General features: G+C 37.4%; 2 protein-coding genes across 4 annotated transcripts in view; one reads left to right on the top strand and one right to left on the bottom strand.

The window, feature by feature from the left end:
- Window positions 1-24,151, top strand: part of Arhgef33 (Rho guanine nucleotide exchange factor 33) — a 121,691-nt gene that overhangs the window by 82,364 nt on the left and 15,176 nt on the right. The gene's annotated exons all lie outside the window — the stretch shown is intronic.
- The window catches only part of Sos1 (SOS Ras/Rac guanine nucleotide exchange factor 1), a 78,633-nt gene continuing 56,291 nt past the window's right edge, over window positions 1,810-24,151 (bottom strand). Inside the window, exons 14-23 of one of the 2 annotated variants that reach the window (XM_021634352.2) lie at window positions 23,708-23,930; window positions 22,434-22,553; window positions 18,315-18,477; window positions 16,989-17,106; window positions 11,784-11,956; window positions 11,461-11,577; window positions 9,685-9,952; window positions 5,687-5,731; window positions 3,719-3,837; window positions 1,810-3,400 (exon numbers count right to left, since the gene is read on the bottom strand). In XM_021634352.2, the coding sequence (XP_021490027.1) occupies window positions 2,909-3,400; window positions 3,719-3,837; window positions 5,687-5,731; window positions 9,685-9,952; window positions 11,461-11,577; window positions 11,784-11,956; window positions 16,989-17,106; window positions 18,315-18,477; window positions 22,434-22,553; window positions 23,708-23,930 (1,838 nt within the window). In that variant the 3' untranslated portion in view covers window positions 1,810-2,908. The remainder of the gene's footprint in view (window positions 3,401-3,718; window positions 3,838-5,686; window positions 5,732-9,684; window positions 9,953-11,460; window positions 11,578-11,783; window positions 11,957-16,988; window positions 17,107-18,314; window positions 18,478-22,433; window positions 22,554-23,707; window positions 23,931-24,151) is intronic. The other variant, XM_021634354.2, reaches the window with a different exon arrangement.

The raw sequence follows: 24,151 nt of genomic DNA, 5'->3' as shown, positions 1-24,151 counted from the left end.
TCAATTCAGATCCATTCAAACACTCAGTCGGAGAATAGTAACCTACTAAACCCACAATTTTATGCCCAACAGCCTTTATTTAAGCAAAAGTTTTTAATTAGGAAGACTTTCAATATTTGTCATTTTGTAGTCTTCAAACACATTTGAAGGCATAACAGAATAAACAACCTTTTAATATTTAGAAACATGTATTTGTCTGTCCCTGTTTTTCAGGGTGCTTAGCTGTGAAAAGCATTTCTATTATATTGTTTATGAACCCAAGAGGAACTTTTATTTTGTGATCTAAAGGTAAAAAAAAAACTTGTTGACACCGATTTCTGGAAGAAGTGTCCCATATTTGGGGACACAGTTAAGCAAGTTTTTCCACATTGGCCGCCTTGTAATGGCCTGGATTCAGGTGTAGTTTCGTAATGGGGCATTTGTTTTCTTGCCAACTCTTGTCCCTGATACATTTAGTATGGCTAAGGATAAATTTGCCAGCCAGATAACAGTTAACAGGACAGCTTGCTCACCTTCTCCTCAGGACATCCAACTAGAATTTTCAAAATCAGTTCCTGCATAGAAAATATTTTTGCCAAAATGTCATATTTGAGAATAAAAATATCCTCTATCCATGACGCATATAAAATGGCTTCCTGGTGTAGTCTACTAGAACAGTGGGGCAGAGAATGGTTCCTTTTGGGAGAAATACAATTAACTCCAAATCCGAGCTTTCCCTTCATTGTTGGCGCAGGCAGAATGAAAGACATTGAAGGCAACACTTTCCAGAGATACTGAATGGGTTCTAATGTTGCTTTTCTTAGGGTCTCCTTTGAAGTACGGATGGAATGATCAAAACATGATCAGTAAGCCATAGAAAATTCTAGGGACAGCTAGGCTGGTCTAAACCATGATGGGAGACTGGGATGTGCATTTACAATCATACGGAGCAGCATTAGTAAGTAGGCTTAGCTATTTTTATTGAATGAATGCTCACTTGTTCAATAAATGGTCTTACGGGCACTTTACATCCAAGAAGGCATTTGAAGTTAACTTTTGAGGACTCTTAAAAAAAGGAGACATTTTACAAAGAGAAAAACGGCTACCATAACAGGAATGGTACAGACACTGAGTGAAAAAAGATTAAACTCTAACAAATAAACAAGGACATGATAGGACAGACTACCTAGTGATGGATACAATTACTGTCCTTTCTGATCTTAGAAGACTATATACTGTACTACTGAGATGTACATGTAATGCTGTAATAAATGCCACACGAAGTTATTAATATACTAAGTTCCCACCATGATGCAGCACGGTTAACAGAATTACTGAAATGCTGCTTCATTATTCCAAGGACACATGCACATACTGATGAACTGATGACTGTCTAAGAATGGAGTACTACACAGTTCACAGACAGAGTGGAGAATAATAAAACATTTTCTCTTCAAGTTGCATGCATTTGTCACAGTAGTTGTTACTCAGAAGAGCAGTACAAGGCTTCATGAATAATCACGCTGATATTAACGCTGCAGGTAGGTTGTAAGGAGTAGCTCTGATGGAAGTAAAGACCTTAAGCAAAGTAGAATGTTCAATATAAACCTTAACAAACATGTATGGTTGCTCAAGAAATTTAAAAACAAACACAAAACCCCTGCAAGGTTCTGCTTTAAAAGCTGCCTATCCCATCTAAAGGCAGGGTTTCCCGACATGCCAGACTCCAGCTTCAGGCTCTTCTGTGAGAACCAGACACTCAGGCACACCACCACAAGTGATTTTATGCTTAGTGTATGTTTTCCAACCGAAAGAAAGAAGAACCAAACATTTTCTCCATATAATAATTTAATATATGCCAGCCAAACAAAGTAGTTTTATCTTTATTCAATTAAATAAAAACAGAGCTGTCAGGTATATTCTATAACATTCACTATATACACACGATTTAGCAATGCAAGGTAATTCCAGGTATGCTAACTACTCAACTATTAGTAAAACGTGAATGGTGTCGGTGAGGCCCAGAGTGCTCCTTTTCACATTGGGTGTCTGCATTTCTGTAGTATGTTAGAGGGACAGCCACAAGACAGGACATATATTACCAGTAAACTTCTGTGGGACAAAGGGGGTGGGGGATGACAGTCTAGCATAGATTAACAGTCTCCTAAGTGTAAATAGTATACTTGACAGTTGCATTTTAAAAAAGATCTTCCATCACGTTAATGACATGAGATTTCTTGAAGGCAACACCACCACATTTTGTTTGTGAGTGGGGTAGAGAGGGAATGTTCTTAAAATTGGTATAATTATTCTTAAAACAATAACAATAACAAAAAGTACCTCTTTGGTGAAGCCTCGGTACCCATTCAATTCACTGTAATAACCTGTAAACAGGACTGTAGTACAGTGCTGGGCCTTGATTTCAACAAGGCCAGGCACCACAGCCTTTCTCACAGTCCTCATCATGATTTTTATGAAAGTATTCTAACGTAGAAGAGTAAAGCAAAGAAAAACAAAGAGGAGAATAAGATCCCTGTTTAAGAGTTTTTTTTTAAAAGTGCATAATATTTTGAATTACAAAAACTGTCAACACGTGGGCCTGTTGGACATTAGACTGTTTTCCATCCCTTTAATGATAAAGATCACTTCACAAAATGAGGGCTCTTTCCTATTGGCCAGAAAAGCCCCTTCACGTGAGTTCCAGGTGCAGTCAGTTGTTCAATCCCTCTAGATCAGTCTCCACAGTCTACGCTGGAATACCATCTTATTTTTACGTGTAGGTTAGAATTCATTGTCTTATAATACATCTTGAAGTAGAGTCATTAGTGTTTGGAGTTCTCAATTTACTCCTCAGTGCTGGCATGCTCAGTGCATCCACTGCCAGCAATGGATCTGGGGCTAGGCAACTGTATATCCAGTTTAGAGGAACTCAGGAAGAATGAGCATTCTCCAACAGTGGCGGTCCATCTCTGTGCATGGATGGGTGTGTGTGCTCCCTTTTGTAAGTTTTTGGAGGGAGTTTGGGGATAAGTTGAGAAGTGCTTTGTCGTGGAGGAACAGGAGGCCCAGCAATGGGATGGAGGTCCACTTCCTGTGTCAGTGGTGGTGACGGCAAATGCCTTCTTGTGCCATGAGGAGAAGGGGTTTGGGGAGGTGGTGGTGTGAAAGGGGAAGGGCTGTTTGGGAAGAAGGCATTGCCATGCTCACTCTTTTTGCCCAACGGGGGAGGCTGGAGATGCAATGGTGAGCTTGAGAAAACGTCAGGTGTCCTCACAGGTTCTCGTGGTGGTAGCAAGGGAGGGCTTTCAGGAGGGTCTGATACAGAGGTCCGATCTGATATTGAATATCGTGGTGAATAAGCTTTTGATGTGGGTTGCCTAGGAGGAATAGCTGGGGGACTGTCCAAGTGCTTAGACATAATCTAACAAATGAAAAAGAATAAAAAATGTGTTAATAGTTTCATTTGAAGAGTATCATAAATATATTAAGAGTTTTTAACTTGGAGTTTTCAGACATGCTATTGGCAGAACAGTGGGTGTACAACACAGAGTTTTGCGGTATGGTTAAGCGAGATGTTTATAAGAAAAGATAAACACCTTGTATGGTAAATTTATTCTTAATTCTTGAACTACTAAACCCAAATACTTTGAAATGTTAGCCTATCCCAAAAAGAAATAGACATAAACAGCTGACTATAGCTAATGATTACAGTTTCTAGCTGACAGGTGCGCTGTCTTACCTTGGAAGGGGAGGACTCTGCTGGGGCCGACTCTGGCCGTCTTCGCGGGGGAACTGGAGGGGGCACAGGCATTTCGTCAGTGCCCTTGGCTAAACTTATAGATGAGACTGAAGCAGATCCTGTAGGGTGGTAATTAAACCATCATTATGGAACTTTTATTTCACTTAATTACTCTTGAAAAGACTTGGATGGAAACTTCTTGTACTAACTAAAATAAATGTGTTGAAGTATCAAAAGCAGTAATAAACCAATAACCAGTACTATTCTATTAATTAAACTTCTATAAAAGCATGCAGAAATTTCCTAGCAAAAAAAGAAAAAGCTGCCTGAAATATTTATTTCTTCTTGAACAAAATAACACTGCCATTGTTAATCTATAATTGGAATTTTTAATTGTCTAATTTTGAGATTTCTGTTGGAAACGTAATTTGAAAATTTTTGGAAAAATAATTTTTTTGGTCCAACTGTGGTAGGTTCATTTTCTTTTCTAGTTTTACTGCTCTCAAGGTATTGTGCCCAGACTAGATAGTTTGTAGGAACAATCTCTGATCTTGAGAGCTCTATTGTAACATCTCTTACATGGTGCACAGGAGAGAATCTGGGGCCTTCTGAAGCCTATTCACATTTTGCTTGGGTCCAGACTTCCCTTAGCATGTAAACAAAATTAGAATCATCACATCTAATCTAAAAATTTTAATCATGATGAAACTATTCAGAATGCCAGGGGACAGGTAATGCTATAATAGTGAAAACAGGAACTTTACTAAATCTAGTGATCCTGACTTAAGACCAAGTTGATGAAATGGCACAAAGAGTTAAATAAAACTAGAACCCATCTTACAGACATTTAGTGACAAAGGCATAATGCAGGCACCTGGATATTTATGCTTTGAAAAACAACACTTGTGCTAATGTTAGTTTATAAACACTATCAAAATATTCAAACTGTACTAGGCAGGCTCTTTATTTATTTTTTTATTTATAAGCATTCTGCCTCCTCCCACATTAAATGTCTTAACAATATAGAACGTAAGGAGTATTTTGTGCACTCATTCAAATGGTCAACATTCTGTGTGTGTGTGTGGTGAATACTTGCTGGGGTGTACATATGTACAGGCCAGAGATTAATGTTGGGTGTCTTCCTATTGCTCTCCACTGTATTCTTTGAGACAGGGTCTTTCCCTGAACTCAGACTTTTGGCTAGCCTGGCTGGCCATTGAGCCTCTTGGATTGGTCTGTCTCTGATCCTCATCACAACTCTCCAGTGTTGGAATTACAGGCATGTGACACCATGCCAGGTTTTTATGTGGAAGTAGGAGATCGAAAGTCAGATCCCCATGCTTTCATAGCAGACCCTTTACCCACTGAGTCATCTCCCCAGACCATGATCAACATTTTGGTCACCTACTTTTTAAGAAAATTAATTTAGCTTGTAATTGGTATTTATCAATGTATGTATTTTGAAATCATTTGTACAAAGAGTAAAGCCATTGATTTGTTAAACTAAAAATAGAATTTATAATGAATTATTAGTTCACTTTAAAGCTGAAGGCAGTTAGCTACAACAGCACTTGAATTTATCTAAAAATGTAGAACTTGTGGCTGGTTTACACGTATAAGGTGGCCCTGATCTGCCTGTCGACTCTGTCACTGAGACGGCGCCCAGCTGCCAGCTTCTCCACATGCCCATGCAAGCTCGTGCTTCTTTTTAAAGCTGAGAGGGATATATTTACAACTAGATAGTTGGAAAATGAGAAATGGTTAAATGTGGAAGCCACTCATTTAATAAGTTTTTAGGAGGAAAAGGTTTTGTAAAAAGCAGGAAAAGTATATAAATTTAGGCCAATTTAAGCAGAGAAGGCTCACGCTTCTAAGATGGGGCAGGCAAGGAAATTCAGCAGGGAAGGTGGCCTCAGCCTGGTTTTAAAAGCCAAAGCAGGAGTTAAGTTTTAAATCAGATATACTGACTTGGGCCATGGGGCAGCGTAACCTGGGTAAAGACAGTATCGCCGCCTGTGGAAAGGAAACAGGAAAAAGTCGTTTTCTCCCACTGATATTCTCAATTCTCCCATAAAAAATGATTTTTTCACCATGCTAATTTTAAAGAATGTCATAATCACATTTAGAAAAAGATCGGTAATACTTTTTGAGAAGAAATGAAAAGGCATTAATATCATACTGGGATTTTTAAAGTTTTCCTTCCTTAATGTCATAATATATATGAAAAACATTCATTAGAAAACAATATGATACAATATTATTGGAAAACATTTTATATGTGTTTGTGTGTGAGTGTGTACATATGCCATAGTATGTGTGATCAAGTCAGAGAACAGACACAACTTGGAGAAATCAGTTTTCTTCCACCACGAGGATTCCAGGGTTTGAATTTAGGTTGTCAGGCTTGGTGGCAAGTATCTTAACCTGAGCCACCTTTCCTGCCCCTGGAAGGCATTGTAAACTGTGAAAACCCAAGTCAGGTAAAGAATTAGCTGGACTCAAATCATTTATGAAAGGGAGAATCACACAACTATTACCAGATACCTTTGAAAATGTTTTAAGAACATTTCATCATTATAAAATGTTAAGAGTTTTAAATATCTAAAACCAGTTTCCATATTCATAAATTTTAGTATACATTTGGTTCTTACATTTTATTTAGGAAATTACTTGATAAATTTGGAATGCCTAATTTAAAAAATATTCCTTTCAGAAAAAGTAAGTCTTTAATTTAAAGTCTTAAATTTTTTCTTAAAAAAAAAAAAGCCCCCACTAACCCTTTAATACAGTTCCTCATGCTGTAGTGACTACAAAATGATTTCATTGCTACTTTAAAACTGTGATTTTTCTACTATTATGAATCATAATATAAATGTTTTTTGGAGCAAAGTTTACCAAAGGGCTTGCGTGGACACACAAGTTGAAAACTACTACCTAAAATAGAGGAAACTAAAAATAAATAAATAAATAAATAAATAAATAAATAAATAAATAAATAAAATAAAATAGAGGAAACTGAAAGGGAGGCTGCAATGCCTGGGCTGGTTCTAAATTGCCACTGCCAGTTTTTCATCACCAACACGTGAAACAGAAACTAGCTAAGTGGCTAAGATTCTTACAGTAGGACACTGAGCTGATGATTTAAAAAAATTCAGATTTTCCATTTACTTGTTTTTATACAATATGCAATAACTCAATGAATTTGGGACTTTTTCCAGCTTACTTGGTCAAGAGAGAGTAGCCATGTTCCAGGTCTGTTAGCCTGGTGCTAACTCTTGTTAACTCAACTACTTTCATAACTCAGAGTCCTATCACAGGATTTCCTTTTTATATGTAAATAAATAGCAATTTAGCAAGTAAGCTGATGAAAACTCAGTTTGTACTGTAAATTACATGGGCTGGTGTTCTGGTTTCTGTGCAGTCCCTCTGAGGAACCACAGAAGAGGTCAGGGACACAGTGTGTTGCTTGAGCTAGCACTTTACCTACTTGTGCATTTCTCATTTTCATTATTTTTTTAGTATTTATGTTAATTGTGTGTGTGAATCACGTGCATGTCGGAGCCTGTAGAGGCCAGAAGAGGGCATCAGGTCTCCTGAGCCTGGAGTTTCAGGGGTTGGGAGCTGCATTCTGGGTCCTAGGAACAAAATTCAGGTCCACTTCCAAGAGTAGCTCTTAAGCCACGAACCAGGTCTCCTGCTCCTCAATTTTCTTAAAAAGGAAATAGAATAATTCCCTAGAGCTAAGCTACAAGGCCATTACAAGCAATAAATTCTAGTCAGCTTCAGCCTTTTGGAACACAAGTAATGGGGCTGGCTTTGTGTTGAGGGGATGTGCTCAGGTGACAGCAGGCCTTTTCCAACTGGGAACGGGGGAAGGCATTCAGACTAAAGACAGCACAGTGGGGAGCAACCCCACAGCTACAGATCCGTTTGGTTATGGATGAAATTTAAGTAGTGGTTAGCTGAACATGAGAATAGTTTCATATTAATCTGAGTTATTTTATTTCAAAATGAGTTCTTTTCAGTTCTTATTAAGGAAAAGGGAGGAATAATAGTTTATGATAATAAGTTGAGAAAACTCTAAAGTTTAGCTTCCTCACTCTTGGAACAGTTTTCCCCGTTTGTCTAGAAACGTTAGTTAATAGCATTCCTCTGACCCAAGCCACTGAACAGAACACTGCATTCCAGAATGAGGACCTGCCCTTTGATAGTCATTTAGAGTCTACAGAAAAGAAAATGTGTTTATCTGCTTTCCCATCTCTTCTACTTGTAATGACTTAAACTAATAAGAAAAGCAGAATTCACAACTGATAAAGTTTTCATGTGTCTTCAATAGTTCATTTATTTGGGGATCCTTATAATATGGACTTAATAGGTACTACTCTAGGGGAGAAACATGCAAATAGCTAAGTGGGCCCAACAACAGTGAATTTTACTCATACATGCTGGAAGACTATGGGTTCATGTGTATACTGTGACTTCATGATCTCTCAATACAAATACACTCTATGTAGTACAGACACAGCGACACACCACGGGGTGGCTACAACTGCATGCATGCTATAGGAATAACTCCACAGGATTCTGGGCCAAATCTCAAAAAGATCTGCAAAGACTTACAGAGTTTTAGTTGTTTTCTCTGAGATAGAAGAAGCCTAAAGTTCCACAAGGCACACAGAAAGTATTTTATCAAGAACCAGGAAGGTTCTGAGCAGACTTGGATCACAAACCAGGATTCCTAATGGAAAGGTTGGTGCTTTTCAGCTTTTGCCTCATCAGGGTTATGCAGCCCCTGATGTTGGTACTGTGTCAAATCCTTGGGTGGAGTTTAATCAGCTAAGAATGCCAATGGGAAGAACATGTAGAAACATTTATCAGAGGATTAAAGTTGATTTGATTCAAAGTTTGATCTAACAATAAACAGATGTAAAGGGTGCTGTGTCCTTAAGAGAGCTCTTCGTGAATACCTAAGAGTGAATGGTACTTTGTAGACAGTCAGTCTAATAACGCTGTGACTACTGAGCACCCTTAGGCTTGTCTGAATTGAGATGTGCTAAATAGGAAATGCACACTGGATTTTAAAGAGTTAAACACAAATGTAAGATGTCTTGAAATAAGCTTTTTATGATTTCATGCTGAAGTTACTTGTTACATAATAGGTTAAATAAAACATTCTTTAACTTATGTTTGCTTTTTCTAATGTGGCTACTAGAAATTTATAGCCAAACATATGGCTCTCATATTTTTCTTGGATAGTGATGACACAGCAGTAACTGTGATTTGTATGGCCAAGCTTTTCATAATAGCAAGAACTATACATTGTCAGGATACTACAGAGAGTCTGAGGAAGGGACATTTAGAAGTTTGAATTTTATATACTGTAAATTCAGAAACCACTGCAGAATTTGGTGGGAAGGGAATAGTATATTCAAATAAAATAATTTTGTGGGCTGGATAAATGGCTCAATGGTTAACACACTTGTTGCTCCTCTAGCGGTCTGGGGTTCAGTTCCCGGCACCCACATGGCAGCTCACAATCATCTACAACTCCCACTCCAGAGGATCTACTGCCTGTAGATCTTGGCTGTACAGGCATCAGGCACACACGGAATGTACAGACATTCAGAAAAGCAAAACACAGATGCACATAAAATAAATTAAATTAAAATCAAACCATGAGGTTGACAATCTTTGAAGTTTTTTTTTTGTTTTGTTTTGTTTTGTTTTGTTTTTTAAGGATGATCTTTGTTTCCTCTAGATAAAAGAGGTGCATTTGGATAAGTTTAAAGAGTGTTTATTTGACACCTTTTAAAAAACTCCCAAGTGCTGGAGCTAGATTTAAAGAATTATAGGTCTTTTGAAATACTACGTTTGTGCATACTTTTACACATTTATGAACACAAGTATAAAGGTTATTTTCACCTCTCATGGGCAGTGCTCTGGAGCACTTGAGTTTTAACACCTACTTGAGTGAAAAGGGCTTGCTGAATGGTCAGAATCAAACACGCTGCAGACATCTGTGGCACTGGAAGCACCGGATGCAGGAGGAGGTGTCAGTGGTGTCCTCGGAGAATTTGGTGCAGATGCTGTACTTTCTGTTTCACTTTCAGGGATCCTACTGTAACTAATTTTTCGTGGCTCCTGCTGCAGAGGTGTGGGATGTCTCATGGTTCCTGGTCTTGGGTTTGATGGACGAACACCAGGAGATTTTAGGGGATAGCTGTATTTTTTTGGCTATAGACATAAAAAACAAACACAAACCACAATATTTAAACATCATGGCTTAAAGGAAGGTTTTCCTCTATCCTTCTGATAACATTCAACTAATAGTTAAGACAATTATAAATTATCAATATGAAAATTTCATGACGGTTCAGATCAGAATATTCCAAGTTACAGCATTGTCACTTCATTCTGCTGAAGATTTGGCTACATAAAGTGTTAGAAAAATGAATGTGTTTAACTAAGTTTTAATATAAATACCAGAATGCTCATTAATGTAGCATGTTGGGGGAATAGTAATTTTTCTGAAATACACTGTATAATTCTGTTTTTTTAAAAATACTATTTGGGACAATTAAACCTTGTTGGAAAAGCCAGGATAGTCATCATGAGTTGTGAGACATTAGGACCATAAGGGCTACTCACAGATGGACTGAGCTGGCCACATTTCTTTCATTTGTGTGCATATGTTAATTTTAGGGCCCTTTCCAAGCAGAATGACCACTTGACAGTGACTGAGTGCCTCAGTGGAGTCAACATACTTTTTTCCAATTAACTATTTTAGGTTCATGTTTAAAGGCTGTCTTAGAGTTTGAAAAAAATATGGCTGTGAATTACAGACACTACACAGTTTATTGTGATCACTTAGAAACGATTTACATTTACTTTTTGACTCTTTTGATGAGTTGGTGAGTCCATGCCCTTGAAATAAAATCTTAACTTTTGTTAAAACTAAAATAACAAACAAAAATTTACTAACTTTTATCATATCAGAATTTTTTAAAATATTAATGTTCATTTAGTTAAACCAAGTGAGATAGTCCTGATTATATTTATTAACATATTCCTATCAGTGAGAGGTGATACTGAGTATCGACTTGGCCAAGCACTAGCAAATTACTACAAAAATAAAAGAACTATTAAAAGTATTTTTAATGCAAACATTGTATTACTCTGCTAATGACATATGTCTAAAATTTCTCATAAATCATTACTTAAAAAAAAAAAATCCCAAGTACACTGGGGTGGTGGAACACGCCTTAATCCCAGCACTAAGGAAGCAGAAGCAGGTGGATCTCTGAGTTTGAGGCCATCCTGGTCTAAAGAACTAGTTCTAGGATGATAAGTACTACAAAAGAAAAATGTCTTGAAAAACCAAACTAAACGAAACCAAACCAACCTACCAGAACGCAAGTAAATATACTTATCATAAGTTAATATATACTTCTTAAAGTCTATGATCTTAAATTTTAACTTTTGTTAAAACTAAAAATAACAAACATAAATTTGCTCACTTTTATCAATATATTATATCAGAATTTATTGAAATTAATATTAATGTTCATTTATCTGAAACCAAGTGGGATATTTCTGATTATATTTCATTACTTTTAACCATCATATTTACACCTCATCCCTAAACGCTTTTACAAAAAACTAATCTACATGACACATGGCATGGATAACCTACAAGGTATGGAGGTGTAAATATGAAAACCTGTGAATATATGAATACTTACAAATCTTGGAAGAGGCTTAGGGTGCCGTGGTTCTATTTCTAGGGATTTGTTGAAAAGATAGTCCGTGAATTCTTTCTCCATGCTATTTCCCATTGGATTCAAGTTTTCAAAGAACCTCTAAAATAAATGCAAAAAAATTATTAGTATTAAATATTTTTAATCAAATTCCAAATTTATGAAAATAATTTAGGATTACACTCAATATAAGAAAATTTGAATTACTGATTTTAAGTTTTATTTTTATTTTTCTTCTCTACAAAATAACAGCCTTTATGAGGTATTATATAAAGCTGATCAGAAATATGTATCATGAATTAATTTACCTTGATATCTGATTCTACTCGTAAACAGTAAGGCTGGTTTTGGTACTGTTGGATCTCTCCTGTTATCTCAGCCACTTTCCGCCTTTTGCTGAAGTTGATAAGCTCTTTCCCATGTCTTTTTAGGACTTCAGGGTTGCCTTCTTCTGTTTTCAAGATATTAGTGAGATAAATTCCTAGAAGAGACCATGAAATTACTTCACTAGTACAGAAGGAAAAAAAAAAGGTTTTTGTTGTTGTTGTTCTTAACTGTAGGCATAATGTAGTCATAATAACCAAAGAACCAATGCCCAGATTTCCATTCTATGAAAAACAACAAGCTCAGCAAATATAAGAGACATGTTTCTGTATTAAATCCTTCTGTAAAGTAGTTGAATTTTATAAACATTCAAGGAAAAGGAGATCAAGTTTCAGAAAGATCATTTGTAAAGAAAGAATAACCAGTCTTTCATACTCCCCATTGCTACATGGCTTGTTGAAGAAACTTAACAATGGTGTCACGGATGATGCATATTATTGCCAAAAACAGGTGGGGGTAGAACCTCAGAGGTTTTTTTCTGCCTTTTCAATTCTCAACAATTTGGAGATGATCATGTTTGAACAGGCTTATTTGTGGAAACACAGGAAGGGCTTCAAGCCTTTCAAGCACAGGGTGACATCTAACTTTTCTAGATTTAGTGTATTTGGTGATACAGGATGGCCTCAAATTTGTTATGTAGCTGGGGGTGACCCTAAACTTAAGATCCTTCTAGCTTCAACTCCTGAGCACTGGTATTATAAGCATACACTACCAAGCCTGGCTTATGCTAGGCTGGCACTCTTCCAACTGAGCTATACCCCAGTCCACTTCTGCTCTTTATGGTTCCAGGAGCATTTTAGTTCCTTCTTTTTCCTGCACAAAGCTTCTAGAGCCAGCTATGCCACTTTCTACCTGCGCTATCTCGTATAAACTGCTGAGCTTCTCTGTGCTTCAGTTATTCATCTCTGAAATAAGAGATTTGAAGGTAGATGTATGGGGTAAACGAATGGGTAAGTTTACATACAGATCGAGATAGTGCCTGACAAAAAAGAAATCGTCCATTAGCAAAGGTTATCAGCAGCTGCTAATGCTGATATCTGCTATTACTTCTCTCTTGCCTTCTTCCTCCCAAATTACACATTCTCCCTTTCCCTCCCAGGGAAGGGGTATAAAAGAGGGGTATGGATACCTGAGTTCATTCACTGAATACAAATGTACTGCCTTTCTGCTGTGTGTTAATTATTACATTAGGTACAGCTAAAAAAAAAAAAAGGAAAAGGAAAAAAACCTGTGTGTGTGTGGGTGGGGGGGCAGCTACTCTCCGAGCTTTGAAGATGGGCACTATACAGTTTTGCAGGTACTATATTTGGAGATGTTATGCTAGTAATTCATGTTTAAGATGCTATAAAAGCACAAAGGAAGTACCTTACACTGTCTTGAATTGTCAAGATCACAGAAAGGATAATTAGATTAAATCGATTAAATCTCAAAAAGTTAGTTAAGAGTTTAATGAGTAGAATAAGAGAGAAGGCAGTGGTGTGACACTCACGTGATGAAGCATGGGAGACATTCTCAGAGCTGGCAGGCTGTTAGACACAGTCAAGGTCAGTAGTTCTAAATGCTTAGACGCAGAGAAAAGTACTTCTAAATAATATCATTTTTTTCTCTTTAAATGTGTGTGTGCATGCACATGTGCACCATGGCACAATTGTGTAGAGTGGTTCTCTTCTATGTGAGTTCTGGGGACTGAACTCAGGTTCTCAAGATTGGCAGCAGGAACCACTGCCAACTTACAAGCCCTAAACACTAATTTCTTTGGGCACATTCTTTAAAAGCTTAAATGACTCAAGCCAATAATTATGAAGTCAGCGGTAGTAAGGTAAGAGTGCCACCAGTGCCTGTTTGGGTTGGGCATATGACTGTGCTCCCAGCACCAAGGCCTCACTTCAAGGTGTGCTCATTAAAGCAGTGTGTGTTTAGGAAGCACAGGGCCACTAACACATAAGGTGCCTGCGCTTCCTGACAGACATGTCCTTTACAAGTGTGCGTGTTCAATGGCGGCCAAAATCAACTTTCTAAATAGGCACAAATTGAAATGTTGTGGATAGCAGCATCTGCTATTCAGATTGTGAAGCTAACTTTCATGCTAGGCATGGTGGTGCAGGCCAGCTTAGAGCACACAATGAGTGTCTTGTCTACAGAGAAGAAGAAAAAGGTTAACTTTTAACTAGGAGATAATAGAATAGAAACATCTTCGCATTACAGGACTGCTGGCTGCCTGAACACCAAAGAAGAGCAATTTGCAGGCCGCTCTACTTTTTGTGTGCTTGAAAAGGATAGCAGGCATACAAGAATTTACTAACTGAGACTGGAGAGGGGACCCAGTGGTGACGAGGTCTTGCTTTTCTATTGCCGGACTCAAGTCTGGTTCCCAAACCTATATCAGATGACTCTTGAGTACCTTAAACTACACTGTCAGAAAATCCAACACCCTCTCTTGGCCTCCTGGAGTACCTCCCCTCCAATACATGGTATACATGTGTACACACACACGTACGTACACACACACACATACACACACACACACACACACACTTAACTGGTTTAGACAAGGGCAGGGTATAGCAGGACAGTTTTGAGCTCTTTGAGTGGTACAGTTACCATGTGTGAAAATAGAAAACAACTGGATAAAGCTGTAAAAACACAAATATCACTTTGGGAAATGTCAGGATAAAATTTGGAAAATATTTTATACCTGATTAATGACGACCCAAAAAGAATAAAGTCATGGCAGTACTGTCCAAACTTTGTTGATGAGACACTGCGTCCATATCAATGTTTAAGCATATGTGATTTTTGAATTGCAAAGAATATTTGTATATGTACACATCTAATAGGAATCTCATTATTATATGTAGCGAGCTTAATTCTTTTTATTTTATTTTATGTGTCTGTGGCTACATGTATGTCTGTGCACCACATGTATGGCCACATGTGGGACAGAAGGAGTTATAGTCAGTTGGAAGCACCACGTGGGTACTAGGCATTGAACCTGGACCTCTGGAAGAACTGCTGAACCATCTCTCTAGCCCTGCCAAAGTTTGACTCTTGAAAGAAAGGAAGGAAGGAAAAAGCAGTAATATGGTTCTTTCATTCACTCAAAAAGCATTTGTTGAATGCTTCCATGTGTCAAGCGCATGGCTAGGTGCTAGGAATAGACAAGAGTTTTGATGCTTTAAAAGACAAAATATAAAATAAAAATAACAACCAAAAAAAAAAAAGCTACTGCACTATAACGAGAGCATTATATTGCAAGAGCTATATATATATATTCTTTGCATTAAAGAATGAGCAAACTGCTAGGGGGCCTAGAACCATGATCCCTCTTTTACTGCTAGGAATATAGAAAAAGGCAGTGGCAAAAGTTAAAGCTCACCCATCTTTGTTATGTATGTCATGATGTTCTGTTTTTCCTATCCCCACACAACTCTAGAATATATAAAAGGATCTGTTGCCATACTGTTGACATACATTCAACCATAGGGTAATGATGAAAGTGTCATGTTAACTTTATGGGTATCATGTAGCTGTTGTAAATGATAATATAAGATTATTTAAAGTATAAAATGCACCTCAAATATGGCAAAACATAACATGACATTTAATTACATACAGTGCACACATCAAAAAGAAAAAACAAAAAACAAAAACCACACACAGAACTACAGGCAGGCCAGACATGGTGGCACACACTCTTAATACCCACACTTGGGAGGCAGAGGCAGGCAGATCTCTGTAAGTTTGAGAGCAGCTTAGTCTACATAGTGAGTTCCAGGATGGCCAGTGCTATGTAGAGAGGCTGTCTTAAAAACAAAACAAAACTAAAAAACAACAACAAAAGAAAATAGACAAATATGAAAGTATTTAGTTATAAAACTGCAACAATAAAATATGATGCGAAAATAGGTACATCTGTGACTTAAAACTATATAGGATAAAAACATATGAAGATAAAACTAGGAGGAAATGTCAGCTTCTACAAAGCTTCAGAAGAATGCTCAACAAACCATGCACACAGGCAGAGGAAAGGCTGACTCAAGAGCTGGGAGACAGCCAGGCAGAGTGCCTGGCAGCTCTGGTTCCATCCCTAGCACTGAGTGGGGAAAAGGTGTGTAGAAGGGCAATGTGAAAGATAGTGAAAGTGCATTATGTAAGGAGGAAAGAACTACAAGATAAAAAGAACCTATGAGGCAACAGACTGAAGTCCAGTGTTCAGTCTCTACCAAAGAAAAGCAATAGGTTCAGACAGGATAGTTAACCTTGAGAGGAAGAAAGGTACTTATCCTCCAGTGCAACAGAGGAAAATAGGAGCTGATAACAATAAAAGTCTCAAAGGCACATAAAGTGAGTTTTTAGACATGTTTTGTTAAATGATTAAAATACAAATATGGATGGTGTGGTCATGCATCTTTTACTTTATCAAAATTAAATGACAAGCCAAGTCAGGATAATAGGTATACATCTATTATCCCTAGCACAGGAATGCTGAGTCAGGAGGACTGGAACAGTGACAAAAAAATAATAAAAGGATTCTAAGGATAAAAGGACACAAGTGACATAATACCTCATGGCTGTCAGAGATGAGCCTAGAAAGTGAAGCATGTACAAGGCGAGTCCTTTTCTAAAACAAGGGCCACAGGGCTTTGGACTTGCTCTACATTTCGAGTGTTTATAGATATGCTGGGTGTGGGTTCCAGGTCGAAAGAGAAATTCATTTATAGACCACATATGCCTCACACCTACGGCCTGAATATCTGATGTATTTTGTTTGTCTTGTTTTCAGATAGTATCTTGCTATGCAGCCCAGGCTGGCCTCACACTCAGTGTGTGTGCTATCACACCTGTCACCTGAAGGGTGTCTTAATTTGCAGTGAACTCATGTTTTGTTTGTGACTCCTGCCAGATAGCAGATTTTGCCATGTGTGGTGTTACCTCAACAAGTCTCCATTTTTTGAACACTGTGGATTTTTGTTTTCACATTTAGGATGATCAATATATACTGGATTTGATTTTTTTAAAAGTCCTAACAGAAAAATTCTGAAGGGATTCAGGTGCTATTTTCTGTACTCATTTAATAAAATGTCTTGTTCTGTCCAAAAGCACAATAAAAATTAGGAAAACATACTTACCAAAGAAAGGCACACATGGTGGATTAATAGACCTGAGTTTTGCCAAATATTTCTTATAGTGATCTTCACTCAACTCATGAGCTTCTTCTAAAATTTTCTTTTGTCTACTTGATATTTGCTATAATAGTAAAAATAAAAATTAGGATGCCTCAGTTGTACAAGAATTACAAAAATTGCTTCCCCCCCCACAAGATACCCAACTAATCATTACGGCCCATTCATAATCAGTTGACTCCAGAACGTTACTTAGTACTGTTTTTATATATTTTGAGACAAGGTCTCATTATTTACCCCTGGCTAGGTTGGAACTCACTCTGTAAACCAGGCTGGCCTCAAACTCATGGAGATCCACCTGCCTCTGCCTCCCAAGTGCTGGATTAAAGGCCTGAGTGACCACACCTGATTAATGCTGTCTGTTTGTTTTAAGCCTTACTCATACACTTTAGAACCTAAAAGTGTGCATGATATAGTCTGTCTTGTCACCCCTCATACAATTTATGTGAATGTTTAACTAGGTCAGCAAGCTGGCTCACCATGTAAAGCCAGCTCACCATGTAAAGTTGCACAAGCCTGGCCATCTGAGTTTGGCCCCCAGACCCCATCAAGATGGAGGAACCTACTCCACAAAATTCTTTTGACCCCTACATGTGCCTAGGGAAGACACCTGAGCACAGACACAATTAAGAAAATAAAATGCTGAATGTTTTTTTTTCTAACAAGCTGGAACCTATGAATAAATTTTAATGAGAATACTTCATTTTAAAAGAGAAACCAATTCATTATGAAATTTAGATAAATCCAATATCTAATCTGAAAAACAAAGGAGACATTTAAATATTAAGTATCATAATTGTTAACATCCTAATTTCCCATTTTATTAGCATACGTTAATAATACACAATGGCAGGCTTAATAATGGCATTTTCATACATGTCTACAGTGCACTTTGACCACACTCGTCCCCAGCACTTTCTGGCCAGTCATCCTTTGCACTGTCATGTCACTTCTCTACCAGCGATGCACTGAGTTAACTAAGGTTGCTTACAGGAGCACAGCTGAGGGTTACTTTTGAACCTTGCCTGTAGTTACACCACTGAAAGCAGTGTCCCTCCCTCGATCAGCAACCACTAACGACAGTCATCCGGTGGAAGAGATAGGGCCTTTATAATCCCCTCCCAGCATCTGTGACATCATGCTGATGGCCAGTTTTGTACAGGTCGTATGCCGATAATCACAGCTGCTGAGACTATAACGGCTATGTCATGTAAATTCCTACTGTTACAATAAGCAACGGAAGTTCATCTTAAAACACATGTACAAACCTACCTCAAATGTGTGGTCTAGCCTGTAAACAGGTGATGAGTTCATAGCACTGACAACTTCAAGGACACCATTGAAGTTGTTCAGCTCTTGAAAGACTTGTAGAATCTCAATTATTCGACTCACCACAGCTACTCTTTCTTCTAAGTTTTCTGTTTCTACAATACATCTAGAAATTGAAACAAACTAAAAATTAAAATTTTGAATTTTCCCAAAAAGCTATGATTCAAAAAGTTTTAGTGAAACTAGAGAGAGAGTGTGTGTCTTCAGCATGACTACAGAAAAGACATATTTACAGTGATAGCTTGTATAGAAGACTGCAGAGAAAGGTTTCTGGTAAAGCATGTTGCTCTTTTCTGACGTCTGGGCTGCTATAGCCAGATAACCATTTTCCTAATATATGTAGCGCATCCTCTATGATTAGCATTACAATGTTACTGGATTTGTGAATGTTTGTCATTTAGGTGTGTTCTAGACATGTTTATTCTAGAACTGTTGTTTCCTTTGGGTGTGTGTATACACAGTTCTATTTCAGTGATTCATTCCTTTGTTTGCCTGAGACAAAGTCTTGCTATATAGCTGAAGATAGCCTGAAACTGGTCATATTCTTGCCTCAGCTTTCTAAGTGATGGATTATAAGTGTACATCACCATATCAACCTTAATTTTGTTTTTTGACATATAGAAATAATTGGTATTGTTTGTAGAAATAGCTTTTAAGATAACTATTAGTATATTGCAAATTCAGTTAAAATATTTTACTTTAAAAAATGGGCAAATGAGGTATCTCAATGGCATAGTTTATATCATACTTTAGGCTCTGAGTTTAATTCTCCAGAACAAGAAGCAAACAGAACATACTACTTAGAAACAAACAAAAAAACACTTCGTTTTTACATACTGAGAATCTATATATTAAATAGTTTATTATATAATGATACAACATATATAGTATATGTTATATCTTTATTTTCCCACCAAATAAAGTATTTTAAAAAAAGTCCTAGCCACATATGGCTGAGCAGCAACTGCAGATGCCAGCACTTGGGAGGCACAGGCAGTGCTGCCATCCCATCAACTTGTGCCACAGAGTCCCAGGGCTGCTGGCCTACAAGTTAAGACCTTGTCTCAAACAGACACACACACCTTTTAGACTGCCTAGTCAACATTCATGCTTTCTTTTTACTTATTGCTAATTTGTCAGTAAAGAAAAAAAAACACTTTAAACCTAGTTTTTAGTGACATTAATAGCTATAATGTAAGAAAAATTAACTGTAAAACTACACATTATTAACTTTTTAAAAATATAAAGCTAGCTACAGATTATTTTTTGATAACACTAATAATACTAAGAATAAAACCACTACACTTGAAACTATCAAAAAATGGCTTATTATCAAATTAAACATAATGTTTACATATTTAAAGAATTATGTACAAATATTCTGGCTAGATTATTAGCTGAATAATTAAGAACATGTAACACAAGTATGATATATATCATTAACTATTTTGGTTACTAAGAGTAGAAATGAAGATGACTGATAGTGCTTTCTAGTTCCAGTTCTACTGGAGGTGTAGGCTCAGGACACTGAGGTAAATAAGAAAAACTCTGTCACACTGAAAACGAAGGTAGTGGCTTTCCTTTAAACAGTGCATTAAAAAGATTCACAGGACAGTGCTCTATGTCTCATTAGATATACTTCTCTTCCCAGTGTGACATGCTGCAGTTACTACGGTGAGAAGGGGCTTCTGTAAATTAAAATATATCAATTTTAAGATGAAATCAGGAAGCAACATTTTGAGAGAAAATTCTAGTTTTTATCATCTCTGACAACATAGAAACTCTAGCTTTCATGTGACTTGGACTGCTTCAGTCCTTTATCCAGACCGTCTTGTATGCTACCAACTGCTTATTCTTATAATCCCAATATGATCTGTAGATTCTCACATCTTTACTCAGAAAAGTAATATCCAGTATGCAAAGCTACAGTCTCCAGTTCCCAGTGCTAAAGTGCACTGACTTCTTGGCTTCAATAGATACTTTAGCTCGGCTGACCTACTCCAGTGAAAACTATCAAAGCAAACCATACCCACCCACCCTAACTCATAATAAGTATATCAGAGTCTTTGGAAGTGGCCCTAAGAACAAGCTGCAAATGTTCAGGAAAACCTACAAAACCATTTCTTAAAGAAGGGAAAGTCTGGGGTATTTCAACTAAGATTGTCCCTCCTCTCCTTCCTTTCTCTGGAGCATCCATTCCAGATTTTGTAGGTAAGAGCACCTAGTTCCAGCTTGGGATTCTCAGTGTTGCAGGGTGGATGGCTAGATGGGTTCCTATGCTGAGGAGTAGGATTTCACGGAGTGCAGTCTGAGTGTAGTCTTAATATTTATTTATTCTATAATACTTAAGATGTGAGGACCCCCTCCCTTTGCCAACTTAAGGGCTGAGGCTGTAGGGTAATTAGAATGCTGAGAAAACAGCTCTTTGGTGGTTCCATGCTAAGAGGCGGCTTAAAAGGACCTGAGGCCACAGCATCATTCTTGGCACTTCACTCTAAGCTCTTAGAAAGGAAAGAGAGCTTGTCCTCTGTAGAATCTCGTCCTCTCTAGAACTGTCACAAAGATAGCTCCTAATCTCTTACCATCTATAACAAAGCATTCAGGAACAATGGTGGTTGTCATGAAAGGCAACTGGGAAGAAATCTGGAGATACAAGGAAAATATATAGCCTCAGCTATGTTTTAGCTGGTTTTCTCAAGAGAACCAGGAAGATATTTGGAGAGGGAACCTTCTGGGGTTAGAACTAATACCAGTTATTAAGAACCTTAGAAACTTCCAAGAAGACAGAATTCCATTGGCTTGTTCTCCACAGCAGTTTTCTGCTACCAGGAAACTGGCCACAACAAAAGAGTGAACATGGCAATTAGTAGTTCAACATTTAGCAGCTCAGTATGCACAGTCTAGGAGAGAGTGGATGTGAGCTATACCAGAATCAGTCTTCCCAGAGTGACTATGGGCATACCAGATCTAACCTGCTGAGTTCACGTCACATTTAAGTAGCAAAAAGCTGTGGAAGGCAGAAGGCAGTATTGAAAGTTGCTATATCTATCATAAAGCACATAAAGACATAAATACATGACCTAAACAGTGGAATAAAAGCAGGAGAAGAAACTGCCTATACAAGTGACTAGAAGTCAAATTAACAAAAAGATTTAAAGATGCCATCAAACTATATTCACAGAACTGTTCATAGTAAAGCTGTAAGGAAGGTATAATGCCAACATGTACCTAGAAAGAGTACCATGAAAGCAGTAAAAATATAGAAAGAACCAAAAGGAAACAGGAATAAAAAACTGGAGGGCTCAATAGTAGATATGAACTGACAGAATAAAAAAAAAAAAAAAAAAAAACTAATTTGAAGATGGAGCTATTGTTCAAAACTAAAGGCAAAATGTTTAAACAACAATAGCAATAAACCCTGCACACGTGTTGCTAGTTGACCCACTGCACAGGAACACTAAAGGAAGTTCTCTTTAGGCTGGAAACAAGTGACCCCAGATGGTAATCCGAATCTACACAAGTACATCAGTAAAGGTAATTATGTAATTGTAAAAACACTATACATTTTCCTCATTTTTTTTCTTTTACCTGTTTTAAAAAGCAACTGATTTAATGAGTATGAATGTATTTTTGAGTCTGTAGCATAAAATGTAGTATACTGCCAAGAGCACAACAAATGAGTAGACGAAAACAGCCCCTCAAGGTTAAGATGGTGACAGCAGATGGAAATAGTAACTGTGACGGAGCATTGCTGAGTTTGCACCATTACTGAGGGGTAGCCAAACTGCAGAAAGGGGAGGAGACATGGGAGGAGCAGCTATCTGCTAGATTGAAGCTGCGACCAATCTGCAGCCTCAACTGATAAAGGAAGATGCATGTGGTTAGCTCCAGGCAACCATTAAAGATCAAAATATTAGTGGAATTAAAATGCACATTAGAAAAATATTTAGTGTGCAAGAAAGGTGAATGAACGAACTGAAGGCAAGTGACATACAGAAGCAAAACAGCCTTGGAATTCATACCCTACCCACTGCTACAGAACAAAATGTCAACAACACTTACTTCTCAAACCACAGAGTGAGGTTAGTGGTGTGCCGGATCATTTTCAGAAGGTTGGGAGAATTGATTTCTTTGTCTTCTTTTGTCCACACACTTCCAACTAATTCTGATGGCTGTACAGCTCTAAAATCATCAACATGAGATGGCACATCACATTTCTCCTTCAGCATCATTTACTACGTAAGAAAAAACTAAACTTCTTTTATAAACGATCTTCTTTCATCAACAGAGTTGGTAAAAACAAGATGAATATTTACAATTTTTTGTTGTATATTTTCAGATTGGAAATACTTCGGTAGCTACTCTTGCATAATGCACTTATTGCTCATTTGTTTACTTTAAAGACAGTGTCTTCCTAGGTAGCCCTGGGCAGGTCTTGCTTGCTAGCCTAGCTGGCCTGGAACACATGGCAGTTGCCTGCTTGCAGCCTCCTGAGTGCCAGGATTACAGCCTATCACCACACTGGTTTGATATTTACTGCATACTTTCTCACACAATGTCTTTTTTAGCACTTACAGACATTATTTACTAAGTTAGGATGGTAAAGTAGTTATTTAAATAGTATCTATAAGTAACCAATGAGGGTACAGCAATTACTAAAATTCGTTTTTGCGCTTACAGTGGATAGAAAAGAAAAGCCATCCTGCAAAAGAGCCTTTGAAATGAACTGTAAAATTCTAAATGGGGACCTTGATAAATGTTGGTGAGAGAATTTATAAATTTAGCTCTTTTTCTAGTTTTGTTATTAATAATTTTGAGATTTTAAATAGAATTTAAAACCAGAAATATATTTTTCAGATAGTTCCATTAATGAGCAATATTGAATTATAAACAGCTATAGCTGGCTGAGCCTGAACTTTAACATAGTAGTGCTCTACCTTGTACTATGGAGTAACTACTGCAGTATGGCTTTGTGCTCAGCCTTGGTATGCATTGTGCAACCTCACAGTCTTAGTACAGTCTTTGGCTTCAATTTCCTTGCAGGGAACAAACAGATGGATGAAAGTTACACAAGGAAACTTAAGCCAGCAATTGGTACTGCCAGCATTTGAACTAAGCTTACCAAGCAGGGGTAACTGGAAAGAGCACAAAGTAAAACAGATCAAGGATAACTAAGGGAGCCAAGGGACCAGAACCAACTGCTAAGCCTTAATGCTACTAATATATCACATACCATCTCATTTACAGCTTAAGACAACCCTAAAAGCAGAAAATGTCTTCCATTTTTAAAATGAACTCTTGAGATAATTTCTGAGTTTGAATGTTGAATAACATACCGGTATAGATCTGATTCAAGTAAAGTGAGTTGTCGAGCAATTTCTATTGGGTGTAAGGTGAGCAAGTCAAAAGTCTCTATATGCCCAGGTCTGCTTATGTGCCACTCAACTGTGGGAGGTGAACTCTGAAATGTAATATTATGACCTGGGCCATTGTCTCTTGCAATTTTTTTCCTTTGGATTATCTTAGTGATGGATTCGACCCATTTTTTCATTGCTTTACCTGAAATACATTTTAACAAACATTTAAATACTCTTTAATACTTTGTCTTTAAAAATGTTTAAAGTGATACAGGTGATATATGAATAAATCATTGCTATAAAGTTCAAATAAACAAAGTAAATACTAAAAGTTCCCCTTCCAACCACCCTCTCTCCATTTTCCACACAGGTAATTGTTAACAGTTTGCCATGTATCTAGCCCTTTCCTAAAAGAATTTAAAA

Source organism: Meriones unguiculatus, chromosome 1 (genome assembly GCF_030254825.1).
Source record: "Meriones unguiculatus strain TT.TT164.6M chromosome 1, Bangor_MerUng_6.1, whole genome shotgun sequence".
NCBI lineage: Eukaryota > Metazoa > Chordata > Mammalia > Rodentia > Muridae > Meriones > Meriones unguiculatus.
Note: the sequence above shows the minus strand (reverse complement) of the source record. Positions and strands in the feature narration are given on the sequence as shown.